Source organism: Oncorhynchus mykiss, chromosome 14 (assembly GCF_057628025.1).
Source record: "Oncorhynchus mykiss isolate SJ-2025 chromosome 14, ASM5762802v1, whole genome shotgun sequence".
Classification (NCBI taxonomy): domain Eukaryota; kingdom Metazoa; phylum Chordata; class Actinopteri; order Salmoniformes; family Salmonidae; genus Oncorhynchus; species Oncorhynchus mykiss.
The window spans coordinates 13,256,610-13,273,555 of NC_143035.1; the positions used below are offsets into that span (position 1 = coordinate 13,256,610).

Sequence of the window (16,946 nt, forward strand, 5' to 3'; positions counted from 1 at the left end):
AATCCTTTACAATTCTTACACTGCAGTGGTTTGGGGACGAAAGGTCATACAGCGTATCTTACATAACCAAGCTGCGTAGGTATTTGCTCTTTATCAAAAAAACAACAGGACCAACAGACTTTCTTATTTTTCTCCATTCACCCAGTGGGTCAGACGCCGGGCAACAACCACACCAGGAATTATCTTCAGGAATTCAACTTGAACATCCGTCGTCACCCCTGTGATGACTCCTTTGACGGGTTCTCCACTCTGAAGTTCAGAACACAAAACTTTTGTTGTCTGCATTCTTTTAAGGCCCACTGCAATCTTTCTCTGCTCTTCAGAAATACAATTAATCAAAATAAGACCTCTCCTGGCCACTGTGACAGACTCCACTTTTCCAAGCGCATACTTCACCATTTTTGACACCTCAAACGGGTTTCCCACATATGGATCCTTACTCAACAAACGCATCCCAACAAAAATAAATTCATTATCATTTACACACGTATCCTCCACTCCAATTTTAGACAATTTCCTTTTTGTTCCAGTTTTCGATACTACTGTTGTCCAATCAGAACATTAATCTTAACCAAATTTGCTCAACGCGCTGCTTAATTCGAACTCAGCATCCACTTCCGCCATCTTTCTCTCATTCGCGAGATCATCTCTGTCACCCGTCCAAAGCTTTGTTTGATCACGTGCTTTTTCAAACAGGGTGTCGCAAAATCCCACTGAATTCGCCGTGGGGACAATAAAAGGTAACTCTTAAATGTCACTCAACAAAATGTTACACCACAATTGGCATGCTGACTGCAGGAATGTCCACCAGAGCTGTTGCCAGAGAATTAATATTAATTTCTCTACCATGAGCCACCTCCAACATTGTTTTTGACAATTTGGCAGTATGCCCAACTAGCCTCAAAACCACAGACCACGTGTAACCACGCCAGCCCATGATTTTTTTTAAAGAACATTTTATTTTTTAGGAACTCAGTCCGGCTCAGTCATTACATACCTTAGAGCTATTTATAACTTGCCAGAAATGTCCAGTTCAACTAGCCCATAACTGGTAATGTATTTTAGCTAGGTTTTTAAACCCTAAGATTATGTTATAATGTTTGAGTCACTTATATCATATGAATACACATTAGACATGGCAAAATATATACAATTGCAAGACAATTTGCTGTAAAACTGCAACATTTTCTCTGCACCCCATGACAAAATGTGTAGAAGTAACCATACAAAAAGTGTGGTGTGCAGATTGTTCCCCAATGCTGGAAGTGTGGCCTGAGTGAAAAAGTTTGGGAACCCCTGGTTTAGCAGGTTGAGTAGGGAATAATGGCATATTCAGGGACATGAGGGTAGGAGGTCGAAACCCATTGAAGGTACATTTGTTTTTGTTTTATGTGAAACCACACTTTCTGCACTGTTGTTCAAATAATTCGTTGTATTTAGTATAGTATAGAGGCGTCTGTTTAAGCACCCTAAATCATGCAATAGATATCGTTTTTGAAAAAGAGTAAACTTGAAGGCAAAAAAATGGAGAATGATGTAAGATGCAAATCTGGTATTCCAACTGATTATAGGCTACTAAAGCCAACGATTTACCGCTGCGCCACGGGGGTTTGAAGAAAACAACGGATGAAAAATGTTCATCTAATAATCACATGCGTCTATGTATTGCTGACCAGCAGATGTCACTCAGATGTCACTCATGTGCATTCTGTCGCTCCCAGAGGAACATAGAGAACTGGTGGGAAACAGCAGCATAGGCCTGGGTAGACCTTGTCGCCATTTTAAATGTGGCAAAGGTTCACTTACTTCATTTCTTATTCCTTACACAACATCACCCTCCTATAAAATGCTATTACACCGTAATTCGCACACGCGCATTATTGTAACGACTTCCTATGTGTGTGTGATAGAAAGAGCACGTGACAGTATTAATAGCGGAAGTTTCTCGCGTCCTCTCCAATCTCGTTCTAACCAAACACTTCTCTCCAGCAAGCATCCCATCCAGTGATCAAAGAGGAGAGAGAACTCAAAGGTATTTGATTTTTACATCGTTTTACATCATTACTACTTTATAACTACCAGGTGTGGTTACAGTCACGGTTGATGGCATGGCAGGGAGTAGATAGGGTATCACTTCTGCTTCAAATTAAACAACTTCATCTGCTGATGCTGTGGCTATATTCTGTAGCACCACACTATGTATGTACAGTTGAATTCGGTAGTTTACATACACTTAGGTTGGAGTCATTTAAACTCGTTTTTCAACCACTTCACAAATGTCTTGTTAATAATAAACTACAGTTTGGCAAGTCAGTTAGGACATCCACTTTGTGGATGGCACAAATAAGTTTTCCAACAATTGTTTGTAGACAGATTATTTCACTTATTATTCACTGTATCACAATTCCAATGGGTCAAAAGTTTACATACACTAAATTGACTGTGCCTTTAAACAGCTTGGAAATTCCAGAAAATTATGTCATGGCTTTAGAAGCTTCTGATAGGCTAATTGACATCATTTGAGTCAATTGGAGGTGTACCCGTGGATGTATTTCAAGGCCTACCTTCAAACTCAGTGCCTCTTTGCTTGACATCATGGAAAAATCAAAAGAAATAAGCCAAGACCTCAGAATTTTTTTTTGTAGACCTCCACAAGCCTGGTTCATCCTTGGGAGCAATTTCCAAATGCCCGAAGATACCAAGTTCATCTGTACAAACAATAGTATGCAAGTATAAACACCATGGGACCACGCAGCCGTCATACCGCTCAGGAAGGAGACGCGTTCTGTCTCCTAGAGATGAACGTACTTTGGTGCGAAAAGTGCAAATCATCAAATCTGGGAACGTGATGGAAGAAATAAAAGCTGACATAAATCATTCTCTCTACTATTATTCTGACATTTCACATTCTTAAAATAAAGTGGGGATCCTAACTGACCAAAGACGGGGCATTTTTATGAGGATTAAATAACAAGAATTGTGAAAAACTGAGTTTAAATGTATTTGGCTAAGGTTTATGTAAAGTTCCGACTTCAACTATATGTATGTATGTAGCCTAGATTGTAAAAGGTTTTAAGCATCCTAATTTCTAATATACAGGATGAGTATTCTGTGTCACACTTGTACTTGCTTTCATTCTGAACACCAACAGTACAGACATACACACACGTGTGCACTATATTGTAACTGAGACCATTGTCTCTCCTCTCTTTGTTCTGTAGGGTAAGATGCTGAGTGCGTCCACCCCGACCCAGACGCCCCCCAGCGGAGAGGACAGTTCTGGTTCTGACAGGGGGTCAGAGGTCAGTGTTGGAGCTCCAGCCACAGAGACAGACCGCTTCGGCTTCATCCTGGGGAATGGATCCACTACTGGGTCAGTACTACACAGACCTTCTGGCTCAGCAGCACTGAAAACCTTTTTTTTTTACCACTCTCTCTCTCTTCTCTCTCTATTGATTAGTTACGATAAGAGAAACAAACAGAGAGAATGCATTTCTGGTGAATAAAATCCACTAAAGACATCCTATAGCTTGCAACTGAATGCAACAAAAACACAGTTATGGCAGGAAAGATGACCGTTCAGCATCAGACAGAATTGTTTTTCAATAGATGCAAGTACAAATGGGTCTTGACCCAGGTAGAATCAGAACACCAATATAACAATCACCTCCTACACACTCTCACTCACTCTGTCGTTGAACATCCTGACCCGTTGCCATGGAGACAGTCGCACCGCCACCTTGTGGTTTTCCTGTTTCCTGTGGGTGTTTATGGTGTTTTCGTTCTCTGTGACAAGAACTGAAGGTGCAGTTGACTCATCTCAGGAAATGTGCAGATCATTTTGTCCACAGAAACAGAATAGAGCGAGCCATAGTGAGGAGTTTACCTACCCGAGAAATATACTGCCTTGGAAATGTTATGACAGTTTTGTTTAAAGTGTTCACCATATTCTGCTGATGATATGTTGGTTAGGAGTGAAGGCCCGTCCCCTGAGCTCGTTAGACAGAGAGAGGCCAAGTGGATCAACATCATAAGCCAATGGGATCGTGTCTTACTAAAAAATTCCAGGAAGGTGTGTACTCTGCCTTTTAAATGTAACCTTTTCTGGAACACCAGACCCAGGTGTTTACTCTGGCATGACCGTGACACACCCTCCACCCGTCTCTCAGGTCAAAGAGCAGTGTCAGAAAGGCATCCCAGCATCCCTCAGGGCTAAATGTTGGCCACTGCTGTGTGGCGCCACAGACAGAATGCGCCACAACAAGGACCTCTATCAGGTTAGAGAGCAACCACCTCTACAGATGGAACCAACAATTAGAACCTTACTGTTCCATTTGCATGATATACTTACTGTAAATCTACAAATATAGCAGAGTAAAACCTAGTAATCAGGTAAATCTCTCCCCCTCTATCAGACTCTGGACTCCAGACCCGCACTACAGAGCTGGGTGGACATTATAGAGAGAGACTTAGACCGCCAGTTCCCCTTCCATGAGATGTTCCTCTCCAGAGACGGCCATGGGTAACAGAGCCTCATAATACTACATGTTCAATGATGACATACTAAACACATCTTTCCCCATCCCTCCTTCTTGTAGTTTTGTATAAATATTATCTAGAGTGTTACCCTGTCAATGTTTGATGCATCAGAGTGTTGTGCTGTTTGTGTGGGCAGACAGCGTGGTCTGTTCCGGGTGCTGAAGGCCTTCACTCAGCTGAAGCCTGAGGAGGGCTACTGCCAGGCCCAGGGACCTGTAGCAGCTGTACTGCTGATGAACATGCCTACTGAGGTACTGTTACAATCACCATGTTATCACCAGTGATCCTTCATCATCACATTGAAAAAACTGGACCTTCCATCTCTCTTAATACCTTTTGCTTTCCCCTCCTATAGCAGGCATTCTGGTGTCTGGTGCAGATCAGTGAACAGTACCTCCCTGGCTACTACAGTCCCCTTCTGGTAAGATGATTGCTCTACACACAGTTACTTTACTACACATGATCAATTTGTGATACAGCGTGCTCAACAGTGTAACGTGCATATATTTTTCATCAGTAAAGGGTTTGGATGTTGTAACATAGCTGAATAGCAGCTCTCCGGACACTTGTCCCTCTAATGTTGTCGTTAGGAGGGGGTTCTCTTTGACGCAGCCATGCTGACCAGGGTGCTGAAGAGGACGTGTCCCGCGGCTCACAAGCACCTGCAGAGACACGGCGTGGAGCCTCTGATGTTCGCCACCGATTGGTTGATGTGCCTGTTCACACGCCACCTACCCTTTAACACCCTGCTCAGGGTCTGGGACCTGTTCTTCTGCTACGGTCTGTACCTGAATAAGGGACTTTGTTAATCCATCATCTATGGTCATATTTATGCATTCTATCAAATCTACCTATTCTTATTTCTTGGCCCTTCCATCCACACAAGATTGAAAGAATCTCTCTAAGAGGAGATTTGATTCCTCTGTTTCCCTCCTTGTGTTGTTTTTATCCCCCCTCCATCAGGAGTGCGTGTGTTGTTCCAGGTGGCGGTGGTGTTGGTGCGCAGGGCTCTGGGCCGGGTGGAGCAGAGGGAGGCGTGCGAGGGCCAGATGGAGACTCTGGAGAGGCTGAGGGGTGTGAGGGAGCAGGTGCAGCAGGAGGACGATACCTTCATTGCAGAGGTCAGACACCTGGCCTCAGGACCGATACGCATGTACACAAGTTATACTTGAACTATCTTACCATGTATATAAATACACACACCTGTGCGATAGCAGATAAATCCCCACTTTTACCACCTCCCCCCGTATCTCCCTTTCACCCCCACCTACAGTGGGGAGAACAAGTATTTGATACACTGCCGATTTTGCAGGTTTTCCTACTTACAAAGCATGTAGAGGTCTGTCATTTTTTATCATAGGTACACTTCAACTGTGAGAGACGGAATCTAAAACAAAAATCCAGAAAATCACATTGTATGATTTTTAAGTAATTAATTAGCATTTTATTGCATGACATAAGTATTTGATCACCTACCAACCAGTAAGAATTCCAGCCCTCACAGACCTTAGTTTTTCTTTAAGAAGCCCTCCTGTTCTCCACTCATTACCTGTTTGAACTCATTACCTGTATAAAAGACACCTGTCCACACACTCAATCGAACAGACTCCAACCTCTCCACAATGGCCAAGACCAGAGAGCTGTGTAAGGACATCAGGGATAAAATTGTAGACCTGCACAAGGCTGGGATGGGCTACAGGACAATAAGCAAGCAGCTTGGTGAGAAGGCAACAACTCTTGGCGCAATTATTAAGTTCAAGATGACGGTCAATCACCCTCGGTCTGGGGCTCCATGCAAGATCTCACCTCGTGGGGCATCAATGATCATGAGGAAGGTGAGGGATCAGCCCAGAACTCCACGGCAGGACCTGGTCAATGACCGGAAGAGAGCTGGGACCACAGTCTCAGAGAAAATCATTAGTAACACCCTACGCCGTCATGGATTAAAATCCTGCAGCGCACGCAAGGTCCCCCTGCTTAAGCCAGCGCATGTCCAGGCCTGTCTGAAGTTTGCCAATGACCATCTGGATGATCCAGAGGAGGAATGGGAGAAGGTCATGTGGTCTGATGAGACAAAAATAAAGCTTTTTGGTCTAAACTCCACTCGCCGTGTTTGGAGGATGAAGAAGGATGAGTACAACCCCAAGAACACCATCCCAACCGTGAAGCATGGAGGTGGAAACATCATTCTTTGGGGATGCTTTTCTGCAAAGGGGACAGGACGACTGCACCGTATTGAGGGGAGGATGGATGGGGCCATGTATCGTGAGATCTTGGCCAACAACCTCCTTCCCTCAGTAAGAGCATTGAAGATGGGTCGTGGCTGGGTCTTCCAGCATGACAACGACCCGAAACACACAGCCAGGGCAACTAAAGAGTGGCTCCGTAAGAAGCATCTCAAGGTCCTGGAGTGGCCTAGCCAGTCTCCAGACCTGAACCCAATAGAAAATCTTTGGAGGGAGCTGAAACTCCATATTGCCCAGCAACAGCCCCGAAACCTGAAGGATCTGGAGAAGGTCTGTATGGAGGAGTTGGCCAAAATCCCTGCTGCAGTGTGTGCAAACCTGGTCAACAACTACAGGAAACATATGATCTCTGTAATTGCAAACAAAGGTTTCTGTACCAAATATTAAGTTCTGCTTTTCTGATGTATCAAATACTTATGTCATGCAATAAAATGCTAATTAATTACTTAAAAATCATACAATGTGCTTTTCTGGATTTCTGTTTTAGATTCCGTCTCACACAGTTGAAGTGTACCTGTGATAAAAATGACAGACTTCTACAGGCTTTATAAGTAGGAAACACTGCCGATTTTGCAGGTTATCAAATACTTGTTCTCCCCACTGTAGGTGTGTTCTGTCCCCCTGTCGAGTAAGGATCTGGAGAGGCAGACGGAGAGAGAGCTGGAGGAGTGGAGAATGGAACGGCCCGCCTCCACCTTTGATCCCCGGGGTCGTTGCCACGGATATCGGATGGCGTGGACGAGGGTTCGAGAGAGGGAGGAGGAGAGGAACAGGAAGGAGAGGGAGAAAGGGAACCTGTCCCTCCCTCTGATTCGCTCGCCCTCCCTCCTCTCTCTCTCTCCCTCGCTCCTCCGCAAGAAGTGGATAAGAGGGAGTAGGACAGACATTGGGGAGTGGGAGGGAGAAGGCAGAGAGGTGAGGAAGGTTTCACAGGAGGAGAGAAGCGAGGGAGGGAATCTGAGAAGAAGAAGTGAGATGGATGGTAGTCCAGTGAAGGCTCCGGGTGTTCCATGTCCAGCTACAGAGGACAGGGCCCCAGTGGAAACGAGAGAACCGTTAGAACACAAAGAACCCTTAGAACAGGAGGACAGAAGACAGAAAACCCAGCTGACCCCAGAACCTTCCCAGCAGCGTCAGCTCACCTCGGACCACAGCGTCACTTCACAGGGCCAGGGAGAGGAGCATGGGGGTCTCAGCCAGACACCGGTCTCTGAGCAGCACAGCGACAGCCAGACACAGGAAACTGACCACAGTAAAGACACCATGCAAACACAGGAAGTACTGAACAAACAGTCAACAGCGAGTGCAAATTTCATCACAGTGCATATAGTGACAGAGACGAAGGGTGAGGCAGAGAAAAGCAAGGAGACAGAGACATGTGCAGGAGCAATGACAGAGGAAACTGCTCCACACACAGACCTGAAGACATACACAGAAGAGGAAACTGCTCCAGACACAGAACTGAAGACATACATAGAAGAGGAAACTGCTCCAGACACAGAACTGAAGACATACACAGAGGAGGAAACTGCTCCAGACACAGAACTGAAGACACACCCAGAGGAGGAAACTGCTCCAGACACAGAACTGAAGACATACACAGAGGAGGAAACTGCTCCAGACACAGATCTGAAGACATACCCAGAGGAGGAAACTGCTCCAGACACAGAACTGAAGACATACACAGAGGAGGAAACTGCTCCAGACACAGAACTGAAGACATACATTGAAGCAAAGACAGAGGAGGAAAGAGTGACAGAGACCTACACAGATGTAGAGATTCAGATAAGAGCAGAAGCCAAGACAGAGGGGGAAATGGAGGTACAGAAAGGACTACACACAGATAAAAGTGTAGAGACCGAGACGGACATGGGGTCAAAAGAGACAGCGACTCAAACAGATGTGAATACAGACTCGGAGACAGACACACAACAAGAGGCAGATGTTAACTTGGAGGCAGAAACAGACACAGGCTCACTGACCGAGAGAGACAAAGGCACTGGCACAGAGACACACACCGACAAGGAGATACAGGCTCGTACAGAGATCCAGTCACACAAAGGGACGGAGACACACACAGATGAAAAATCTGAGGCAGAGAGAGAAACGGCGTTAGAGGCACATACAGAACCAGAGACGCAGGAAGAAAATGAGTCAGCGATGCACATAGAGGCAGACACAAGAGTAGAGGCAGAGTTGGGGTCACAGATTGAGGCAGAAACACAGACGGACAAAGAATCAGAGATACGGGTAGCTGTATACATAGGGATTGAGACGCGCACGGAGAAAGCCACTGACACAAACACAGGGACAGAGACGACCATGGAGTCTCCACATGACATTCAGAGACGCACAGAGACAGAGGTACAGTACACAGAGCCCTCTAGCACAATAGCAGCCAATCAGAGCCAGGTTTCTCCAGAGTTGACATCCACTACTGAGCCTGTGGAGGAGAGGAACTCATCAGAACAGAAGCTTCCTGAAAAACCCCAGAGTCCAGTCACCATCCGTCCAGATCAGGAGACCCAGAAAGTCAGGGAGAGTGAAGGAGAGAAAGAAAAGAAAGCCTCAACTGACATCCTTCCACCATTACATCAGGGGGAATCACTGACAGGTGACTTCCCTCACATACCTGACAACCCAAAGTCACAAAGTCAGAGTGAGTCTCCCCCTCCTGCAGACTCAAAGGCTGACTCTGGCAACTCGGTGTCCACACAAATTGATGTCTCGTCCCAAAGGACTACGCCCTGTGATGGACCGTGGGCAACCCCTTCCGGAGACTTCCGGCTCTGCAAATCCTCCAGCTCCCGGAGGCTCACCCGCAGGCTCTCTGAGGATCTCTTCACTAAACCCAACCAATCACAACCCACCTTCACACAATCCAATCAATCAAATATAGGCTTCATTCAGTCCAATCAACCACAACCCACATCTCCCATTCAGGTACCAAAGTGCCCAGAATCATCCAAACGGGTGACAGGGAGCAACCCGGACACTGTCCCACCTCAGACTGGGCCGACCGACACCCCCAGGCTATTTGGTCTCTTCCGCAGGCTCAAAGGGGAGCAACCAAGGCAGGACAAGGAGAAAGGGGAGCACAAAGTCCCCATTCCCCAAATCCTGATCCAGGACTTCAGTGATGGGACGGGTGAGGGGAGCACGGTCAGGGGGAAGGAAGAGGAGAACCTGAGCTCCAGAGAGAGGAGGAGGAGACGGAGGGAGCAGGAGAGGAGGGAGAAAGAGGAGGAGAAGTTACAGAAGAAGAGGGAGAAGGAGTTAGAGAAAGAGAGAAAGAGGGAGAGGAGGAAGCCTCAGACGAGGGGGAAGAGTTTTCAGGTGCTACACAGCAGTGTTCCCCTCCCTGGAAACAGTGGCTCACAGACATTTGGTTCCAAAAGAAACTCAACTCCATCTATGGAGACATACTTTTAACAAGCAAGGAAAGAAATCGACATTCTAAAAGTTTTTACAAAAATTACCCATAAAACATCTCATCCAAGTGTAGACTTGAATTTAAAAAAATAAATAAAACCATTTATATTTTCAAACTCAGGGGAGAAAAAAAGTGTTTTTTTATTCTAGAGCTTGTGTACATTGATCATTGACATGCAGGAAGTACTTGTCCATTTCCTCATAATTCCAGAGTCCCCCAGTGTGATGATATGGTCCAATAAAAAGTCTGAATGTCCCATCACTGTCCCTCAGAGGACCTACTGAGTGCAGACTTTCTTCTCAAGGCTGCAACGGTAATTAGAACTAGAAAGGTCTGGATTTGTTCAAATCCATATTCTAAAAAATTATCCCAAGGGTAAGACTCCACATCTAACGTGATTAGTCTTCAGATTAGATGCAAACCTTTTTTCATCTTTTTAAATATCTCTTCGCAGGGATTCTATAAGTGGGTTTCTCCAAAACACACACACACACAAACACACGTGGCTTCAACTCCACCACCCCAGGTCACGGCAATGATGCTTGGGTGTCGTCCTCGCTGTCACTGGCCAGCACTTCCTGGCTCTTGATCGTCTGATTGGTCAGTTGAGAATCAGAGGGACAGACTGACCCGAAAAAGAGCGAGCGGAACTGAGCGGGAATAAAGAAAGAGAGGGGGAGAGGGGTTAGTTTTACATTGATCCCAGGAGTTGTGTAAGTAACAGCAAGCCCTTTGACAACAAAGCTCACCTTTTTATTTGGAGGTCTTTCAGTGTCCTCGGTATCTTCCTCCTCCTCTTCCTCTCCTCTCTCTAGCCTGCGCATGGCTACAGATGGCGGAGTTGTAAGTGTGTGATTGGGCGAGGGGGACCGGGGCGCAAGGGCATCGGAGGGACCCGCTAATTCACTGGTCTCCATGGCGATGAGATAAGAGTCAATGTCGTCAGTCATAAAGTCGTCAGGAGGTGGCGGCGAGCGAGCTCTGGGGAGAACGGAGAGGATTCTGGGTAAAGAACAGGGTCCTGTACAAAGAGGCATGACTGTTCTGAATGTTTGACAGTTAATGTTCAATTACCGTTTTGTGTTGTTGTTATGGTTACAGAGGTTGGAGTCATCAGACAGAGTGGCAAGCACGAAGTTCACCTCCAGAACACTGTCTGTTACACTTAACACCACAGGACTGACAAAAACAGACATGAATGCTACACGGGAAACAATATATACTTATACCTTCATATTGGTATGTGTGAGTGGTGAATATGTATCCTTACCTGCCTGGCTCATCAAAATACATTGAGACTGGGAGTCCTGTGGATTCTGCAAACACCAGCAAGCCCTGAAAGACAACGCAACGCTTCATTAAGTGGCCTGCTATGATGCCTTCAAATCACTTATGACATACCACGTCAGATTATAACAACAGTAATAACCTATTTGTCAAGTAACAGAACCCTACATACCCTCAGCTCCTTTAGACAGAATGTGATGCTGGTCTGAGCTCCGACAGCAAAGTGGTCAAACTCATCAGAACTCAAACACAGTTCAGTCAGCATGGCTTTGGATTGCTCTACGAGAGAGAGAGAGAGAGCAAAAAGGAGAAGAGGGATTAAAGATATTACTATCATTTTGCTATACAGGGTTATTGACTTGTTTAAAAATAGCTAATAAACACTACACCGCCAACACTTCAATAGTATAGAAAAACAAAACAGGTTTCTCCTCACCTGCCTCGTCATCTACATGGTTCCTGAACCACACTCGTTCTCCACTTACTGACACACTCACCTCTTCCAGAGAGGGAGGGAAGTGCAGCACCGTGTCAACCAGCAACCTGGAGGAAAGAAAGAAGGAAAAATCAAAGTGATGCATAGGAGGTACAGTGCCTTGCGAAAGTATTCAGCCCCCTTGAACTTTGCGACCTTTTGCCACATTTCAGGCTTCAAACATAAAGATATAAAACTGTATTTTTTTTGTGAAGAATCAACAACAAGTGGGACACAATCATGAAGTGGAACGACATTTATTGGATATTTCAAACTTTTTTAACAAATCAAAAACTGAAAAATTGGGCGTGCAAAATTATTCAGCCCCTTTACTTTCAGTGCAGCGAACTCTCTCCAGAAGTTCAGTGAGGATCTCTGAATGATCCAATGTTGACCTAAATGACTAATGATGATAAATACAATCCACCTGTGTGTAATCAAGTCTCTGTATAAATGCACCTGCACTGTGATAGTCTCAGAGGTCCGTTAAAAGCGCAGAGAGCATCATGAAGAACAAGGAACACACCAGGCAGGTCTGAGATACTGTTGTGAAGAAGTTTAAAGCCGGATTTGGATACAAAAAGATTTCCCAAGCTTTAAACATCCCAAGGAGCACTGTGCAAGCGATAATATTGAAATGGAAGGAGTATCAGACCACTGCAAATCTACCAAGACCTGGCCGCCCCTCTAAACTTTCAGCTCATACAAGGAGATGCAGCCAAGAGGCCCATGATTACTCTGGATGAACTGCAGAGATCTACAGCTGAGGTGGGAGACTCTGTCCATAGGACAACAATCAGTCGTATATTGCACAAATCTGGCCTTTATGGAAGAGTGGCAAGAAGAAAGCCATTTCTTAAAGATATCCATAAAAAGTGTTGTTTAAAGTTTGCCACAAGCCACCTGGGAGACACACCAAACAAGAAGGTGCTCTGGTCAGATGAAACCAAAATTGAACTTTTTGGCAACAATGCAAAACGTTATATTTGGCGTAAAAGCAACACAGCTGAACACACCATCCCCACTGTCAAACATGGTGGTGGCAGCATCATGGTTTGGGCCTGCTTTTCTTCAGCAGGGACAGGGAAGATGGTTAAAATTGATGGGAAGATGGATGGAGCCAAATACCGGACCATTCTGGAAGAAAACCTGATGGACTCTGCAAAAGACCTGAGACTGGGACGGAGATTTGTCTTCCAACAAGACAATGATCCAAAATATAAAGCAAAATCCACAATGGAATGGTTCAAAAATAAACATATCCAGGTGTTAGAATGGCCAAGTCAAAGTCCAGACCTGAATCCATTCGAGAATCTGTGGAAAGAACTGAAAACTGCTGTTCACAAATGCTCTCCATCCAACCTCACTGAGCTCGAGCTGTTTTGCAAGGAGGAATGGGAAAACATTTCAGTCTCTCGATGTGCAAAACTGATAGAGACATACCCCAAGCGACTTACAGCTGTAATCGCAGCAAAAGGTGGCGCTACAAAGTATTAACTTAAGGGGGCTGAATAATTTTGCACGCCCAATTTTTCAGTTTTTGATTTGTTAAAAAAGTTTGAAATATCCAATAAATGTCGTTCCACTTCATGAGTGTGTCCCACTTGTTGTTGATTCTTCACAAAAAAATACAGTTTTATATCTTTATGTTTGAAGCCTGAAATGTGGCAAAAGGTCGCAAAGTTCAAGGGGGCCGAATACTTTCGCAAGGCACTGTAAGATGACAGGAGAGGAACACTGAAAGAGAGAGAGAGAATGTGCTGACCTGGGCTGGGCTCGAAGCATGTTGGCACAGCTCTCTTTATCAAACACGGCCTGCAGACTCTCACTGTCCTGGAATGACAGGTTGTGTGTCTTCAGCAGACCTACAGAACGCAAACACACACACTTAATATGCCTTGATTAGGGTGTGAGGAGGTTTAAAGTGGTTACAACTCCAGATAAAACTGTTCTGTGGTTATTTTATGGCACTTTAACGGTATGTACCATGTTTGCAGTGCAGGGTGAAGGTGAGACGACTCTTCTCTCCATCCAGTTCAATGTGACACTTCTCTACTGTCTTCTCCAGAGACGACAGGGACCTGAACACGGCCTGCACACACTGAGAGAGAGAGGCAGAGAGGGACGAGAATAAGTAGACATTACAGATATAACAGAAGAGTATTAAACTGTAGATAACAGAAATGTGTCAAATAGGGTTGGCTCAATTCAAATTGAAGGCAGTCAATTCAGGAAGTGGTTAGAATGAAAACTGAAGATTAAAATTAAATCATTTTTTATAAATAGCTTATACTTTTCAGTTTATTGTGAAAGTAATTAAAAATAAATGCATTTTTTTTATGATTGAATGAACTGGATTGACTGCCTTCAATTTAAATTGCGCCCAACCCTGGGGTCAAAGCAATGTGTCTCTGTACCTTGATAGCCATCTTGCAGCGAAAAGCATGTCCTAAGGGAATGGTGTACCTGTAAAAGAATGGAAGCAGCCATAGGTAGTGTACCCTTTCTTTCTTTCGCATTCTCTCACACACACACACACACACGCCCCATACCTGCTGAAGAAGAGTGGGGAGAAAAGGAAGCACGCGTAGGCTGAGCGGGATGAGTTCACTGAACGCAGAGCCAGCTGTGAGACAGGAAATAGTAACTTGACAACTGCAGCCAAATCCCTGGGCCTCAATGATGTCTTGGCAACAATATTATAGAATTTAGTGAGAATGAGTGTCAATGTATTTTGGTATGCATATTAAAGTGTGCTTGTGTGTGTATCATGGTAACTCACCCCATCCTCCTGTGGCTCCAGGTACAACTCATCACCTATCCTGGACAGAGAGTGGATGGCCTTGGCCAGCACTGTAAAACACAGACACACAAATCATCCCAATTTCATTCAATAAAAAGGCATGTAGCTAGCTAGCTACAGTACCAGTCAAAAGTTTGGACACACCTACTCATTCAAGGGTTTTTCTTCATTTTTACTATTTTCTACATTGTAAACTAATAGTGAAGACATTAGCCAGTGATTTATTTAGAATTCAAGGTACACTTAACCAGCATGGCTACCACAGCATCCTGCAGCGAAACGCCATCCCATCTGGTTTGCGCTTACTGGGACTATCATTTGTTTTTCAACAGGACAATGACCAAAAACACACCTCCAGGCTTGTGTATGGGCTATTTGACCAAGAAGGAGAGTGATGGAGTGCTGCATCAGATGACCTGGCCTCCACAATCACCCGACCCCAACCCAATTTAGATGGTTTGGGATAAGTTGGACTGCAGAGTGAAGCAAAAGCAGCCAAGAAGTCCTCAGCATTCATCCCCCTCCTCTCCCCTGTAACTGTTCCCCAGGTTGTTGCTGCAAATGAGAACGTGTTCTCAGTCAACTTACCTGGTAAAATAACGACTAAATACATATGTGGGAACTCCTTCAAGACTGTTGGAAAAGCATTCCAGGTGAAGCTGGTTGCGAGAATGCCAATGAGTGTGCAAAGCTGTCATCAAGGCAAAGGGTGGCTACTTTGAAGAATCTAAAATATATTTTGATTTGTTTAACAATGTTTTGGTTACTACATGATTCCATATGTGTTATTTCATAGTTTCGATGCCTTCACTATTTTTCTACAATGTCCAAAACCCTGGAATGAGTAGGTGTGTACAAACGTTTGACTGGTATTGTAGGTGGTGGTATAAAATGTCTTCTTCAATGTCTGATGGGATAAGTACCTTTCACGTTGCCCCCTGTCACAACACAGTCCATGTCAGGGAGATGACGGTACTTGTTTGAGTTACAATGCAGGTGTACAGATCACACTTTCATAGCGCCTGGACAATAAGGGCGTGTCAGTAAGAGACATATAGCTACAGTTACAATGGTTTTCCTGGCTACTCATCCCTCACAGAAAGCTGACAAATATCAACGTGACTCTCTGTTTGATAGCAAATGATCAGTGAGCTAAAGTTGCTCCAGTCACTTTTGAAATGGGTAGCACTTGTCAACATGATTGCAGAAGGAAGCTAGCCAGCTACAAATTTCATTCCAAAGGAGTAACGTTATATTACTGGCAAATTAGCAAAGTGATTTACTGACCAAAGATTGCTAGCGACATTATAACACCAGTTCACAATGTAGCTAGCTAAGGGTACTTGCTGTCTGGAAAGCTTGTTAGCTAACCAGCTAACAGGACCAGCTAACGTTAGCTAGTTGAGTAAAGTGAAATCTGTTTAGCTAGCCAGCATTTTAGTCAGAAACTATCATTCCTGCTCGATTGGCTATATTCAGAAGGCTTGTGCATTATATTGGCCATTAATACTATTCACTAACCTCCATAGCTAGCTATAAATATACACAGCAAAGTGTTGTAAATACTCACTTTATTTACTTCAAAGACGCCATAACGCGCGTCTTTTTGACCGACCAATGAGAGAAACGAATGGGCGTGTTCTTGGTGATTCAGCGCCTGCTCATGTCGTGATCTGTCTGGATCTTCAGACAGCTTCCAAACAATGCTGAGTATCAAGTCTAATCGGTCAATCCTTCATTAGAGAAACTGGTTCTATCAATTCACATACTCCACAGCTTTCAACTGTAGGTTGTAACTATACTAAACAAAAATATAAACGCAAAAAATGTCAATGATTTTTACTGAATTACAGTTCATATAATGAAATCAATCAACTGAAAAAAGGTATTAGTCCCTAATTATGGATTTCACATGACTGGGCAGGGGCGCAGCCATGGGTGGGCCTGGGAGGGCATAGGCCCACCCACTCACGAGCCTTCCCAGCAATTCAGAAGAGGTTTTTCCCCACTTAAGGGCTTTATTACAGACAGAAATACCTCTCAGTTTCATCAGCTGTCTGGGTGGCTGGTCTCAGACGATCCCGCAGGTGAGGAAGCCAGATTTGGTGGTCCTGGGCTGGCATGGTTACACGTGGTCTGTGGTTGTGAGTCCGTTTGGGTGTG

The 16,946-nt window shown here is 44.7% G+C and overlaps 2 protein-coding genes across 4 annotated transcripts; one reads left to right on the forward strand and one right to left on the reverse strand.

Moving 5' to 3' along the window:
- The first annotated feature begins 1,719 nt into the window (after window positions 1-1,719).
- On the forward strand, window positions 1,720-13,570 carry tbc1d10c (TBC1 domain family, member 10C). 3 transcript variants are annotated; one of them, XM_021561247.3, is made up of 10 exons: window positions 1,720-2,032; window positions 3,222-3,373; window positions 3,973-4,072; window positions 4,170-4,277; window positions 4,416-4,522; window positions 4,676-4,790; window positions 4,895-4,960; window positions 5,130-5,319; window positions 5,503-5,660; window positions 7,392-13,570. In XM_021561247.3, the coding sequence occupies exons 2-10, from the start codon at window positions 3,228-3,230 to the stop codon at window positions 10,215-10,217; spliced, it is 3,816 nt and encodes a 1,271-aa protein (XP_021416922.3). In that variant the 5' UTR covers window positions 1,720-2,032; window positions 3,222-3,227; the 3' UTR covers window positions 10,218-13,570. The 3 variants fall into 3 exon arrangements, with proteins under 3 accessions (XP_021416922.3, XP_021416923.3, XP_090054506.1); XM_021561248.3 differs by having other exon boundaries at window positions 1,762-2,032; window positions 4,898-4,960; XM_090198380.1 differs by lacking the exons at window positions 1,720-2,032; window positions 3,222-3,373 and having other exon boundaries at window positions 5,523-5,660.
- Window positions 10,338-16,453, reverse strand: rad9a (RAD9 checkpoint clamp component A). The gene is made up of 13 exons (XM_021561250.3): window positions 16,354-16,453; window positions 15,707-15,805; window positions 14,763-14,833; window positions 14,533-14,606; window positions 14,398-14,446; window positions 13,967-14,081; window positions 13,746-13,845; window positions 11,942-12,048; window positions 11,678-11,784; window positions 11,489-11,553; window positions 11,293-11,397; window positions 10,968-11,199; window positions 10,338-10,868 (listed from the first exon to the last, which is right to left on the reverse strand). The coding sequence occupies exons 2-13, from the start codon at window positions 15,738-15,740 to the stop codon at window positions 10,746-10,748; spliced, it is 1,182 nt and encodes a 393-aa protein (XP_021416925.3). The 5' UTR covers window positions 15,741-15,805; window positions 16,354-16,453; the 3' UTR covers window positions 10,338-10,745.
- Between the last annotated feature and the right edge of the window lie 493 nt (window positions 16,454-16,946).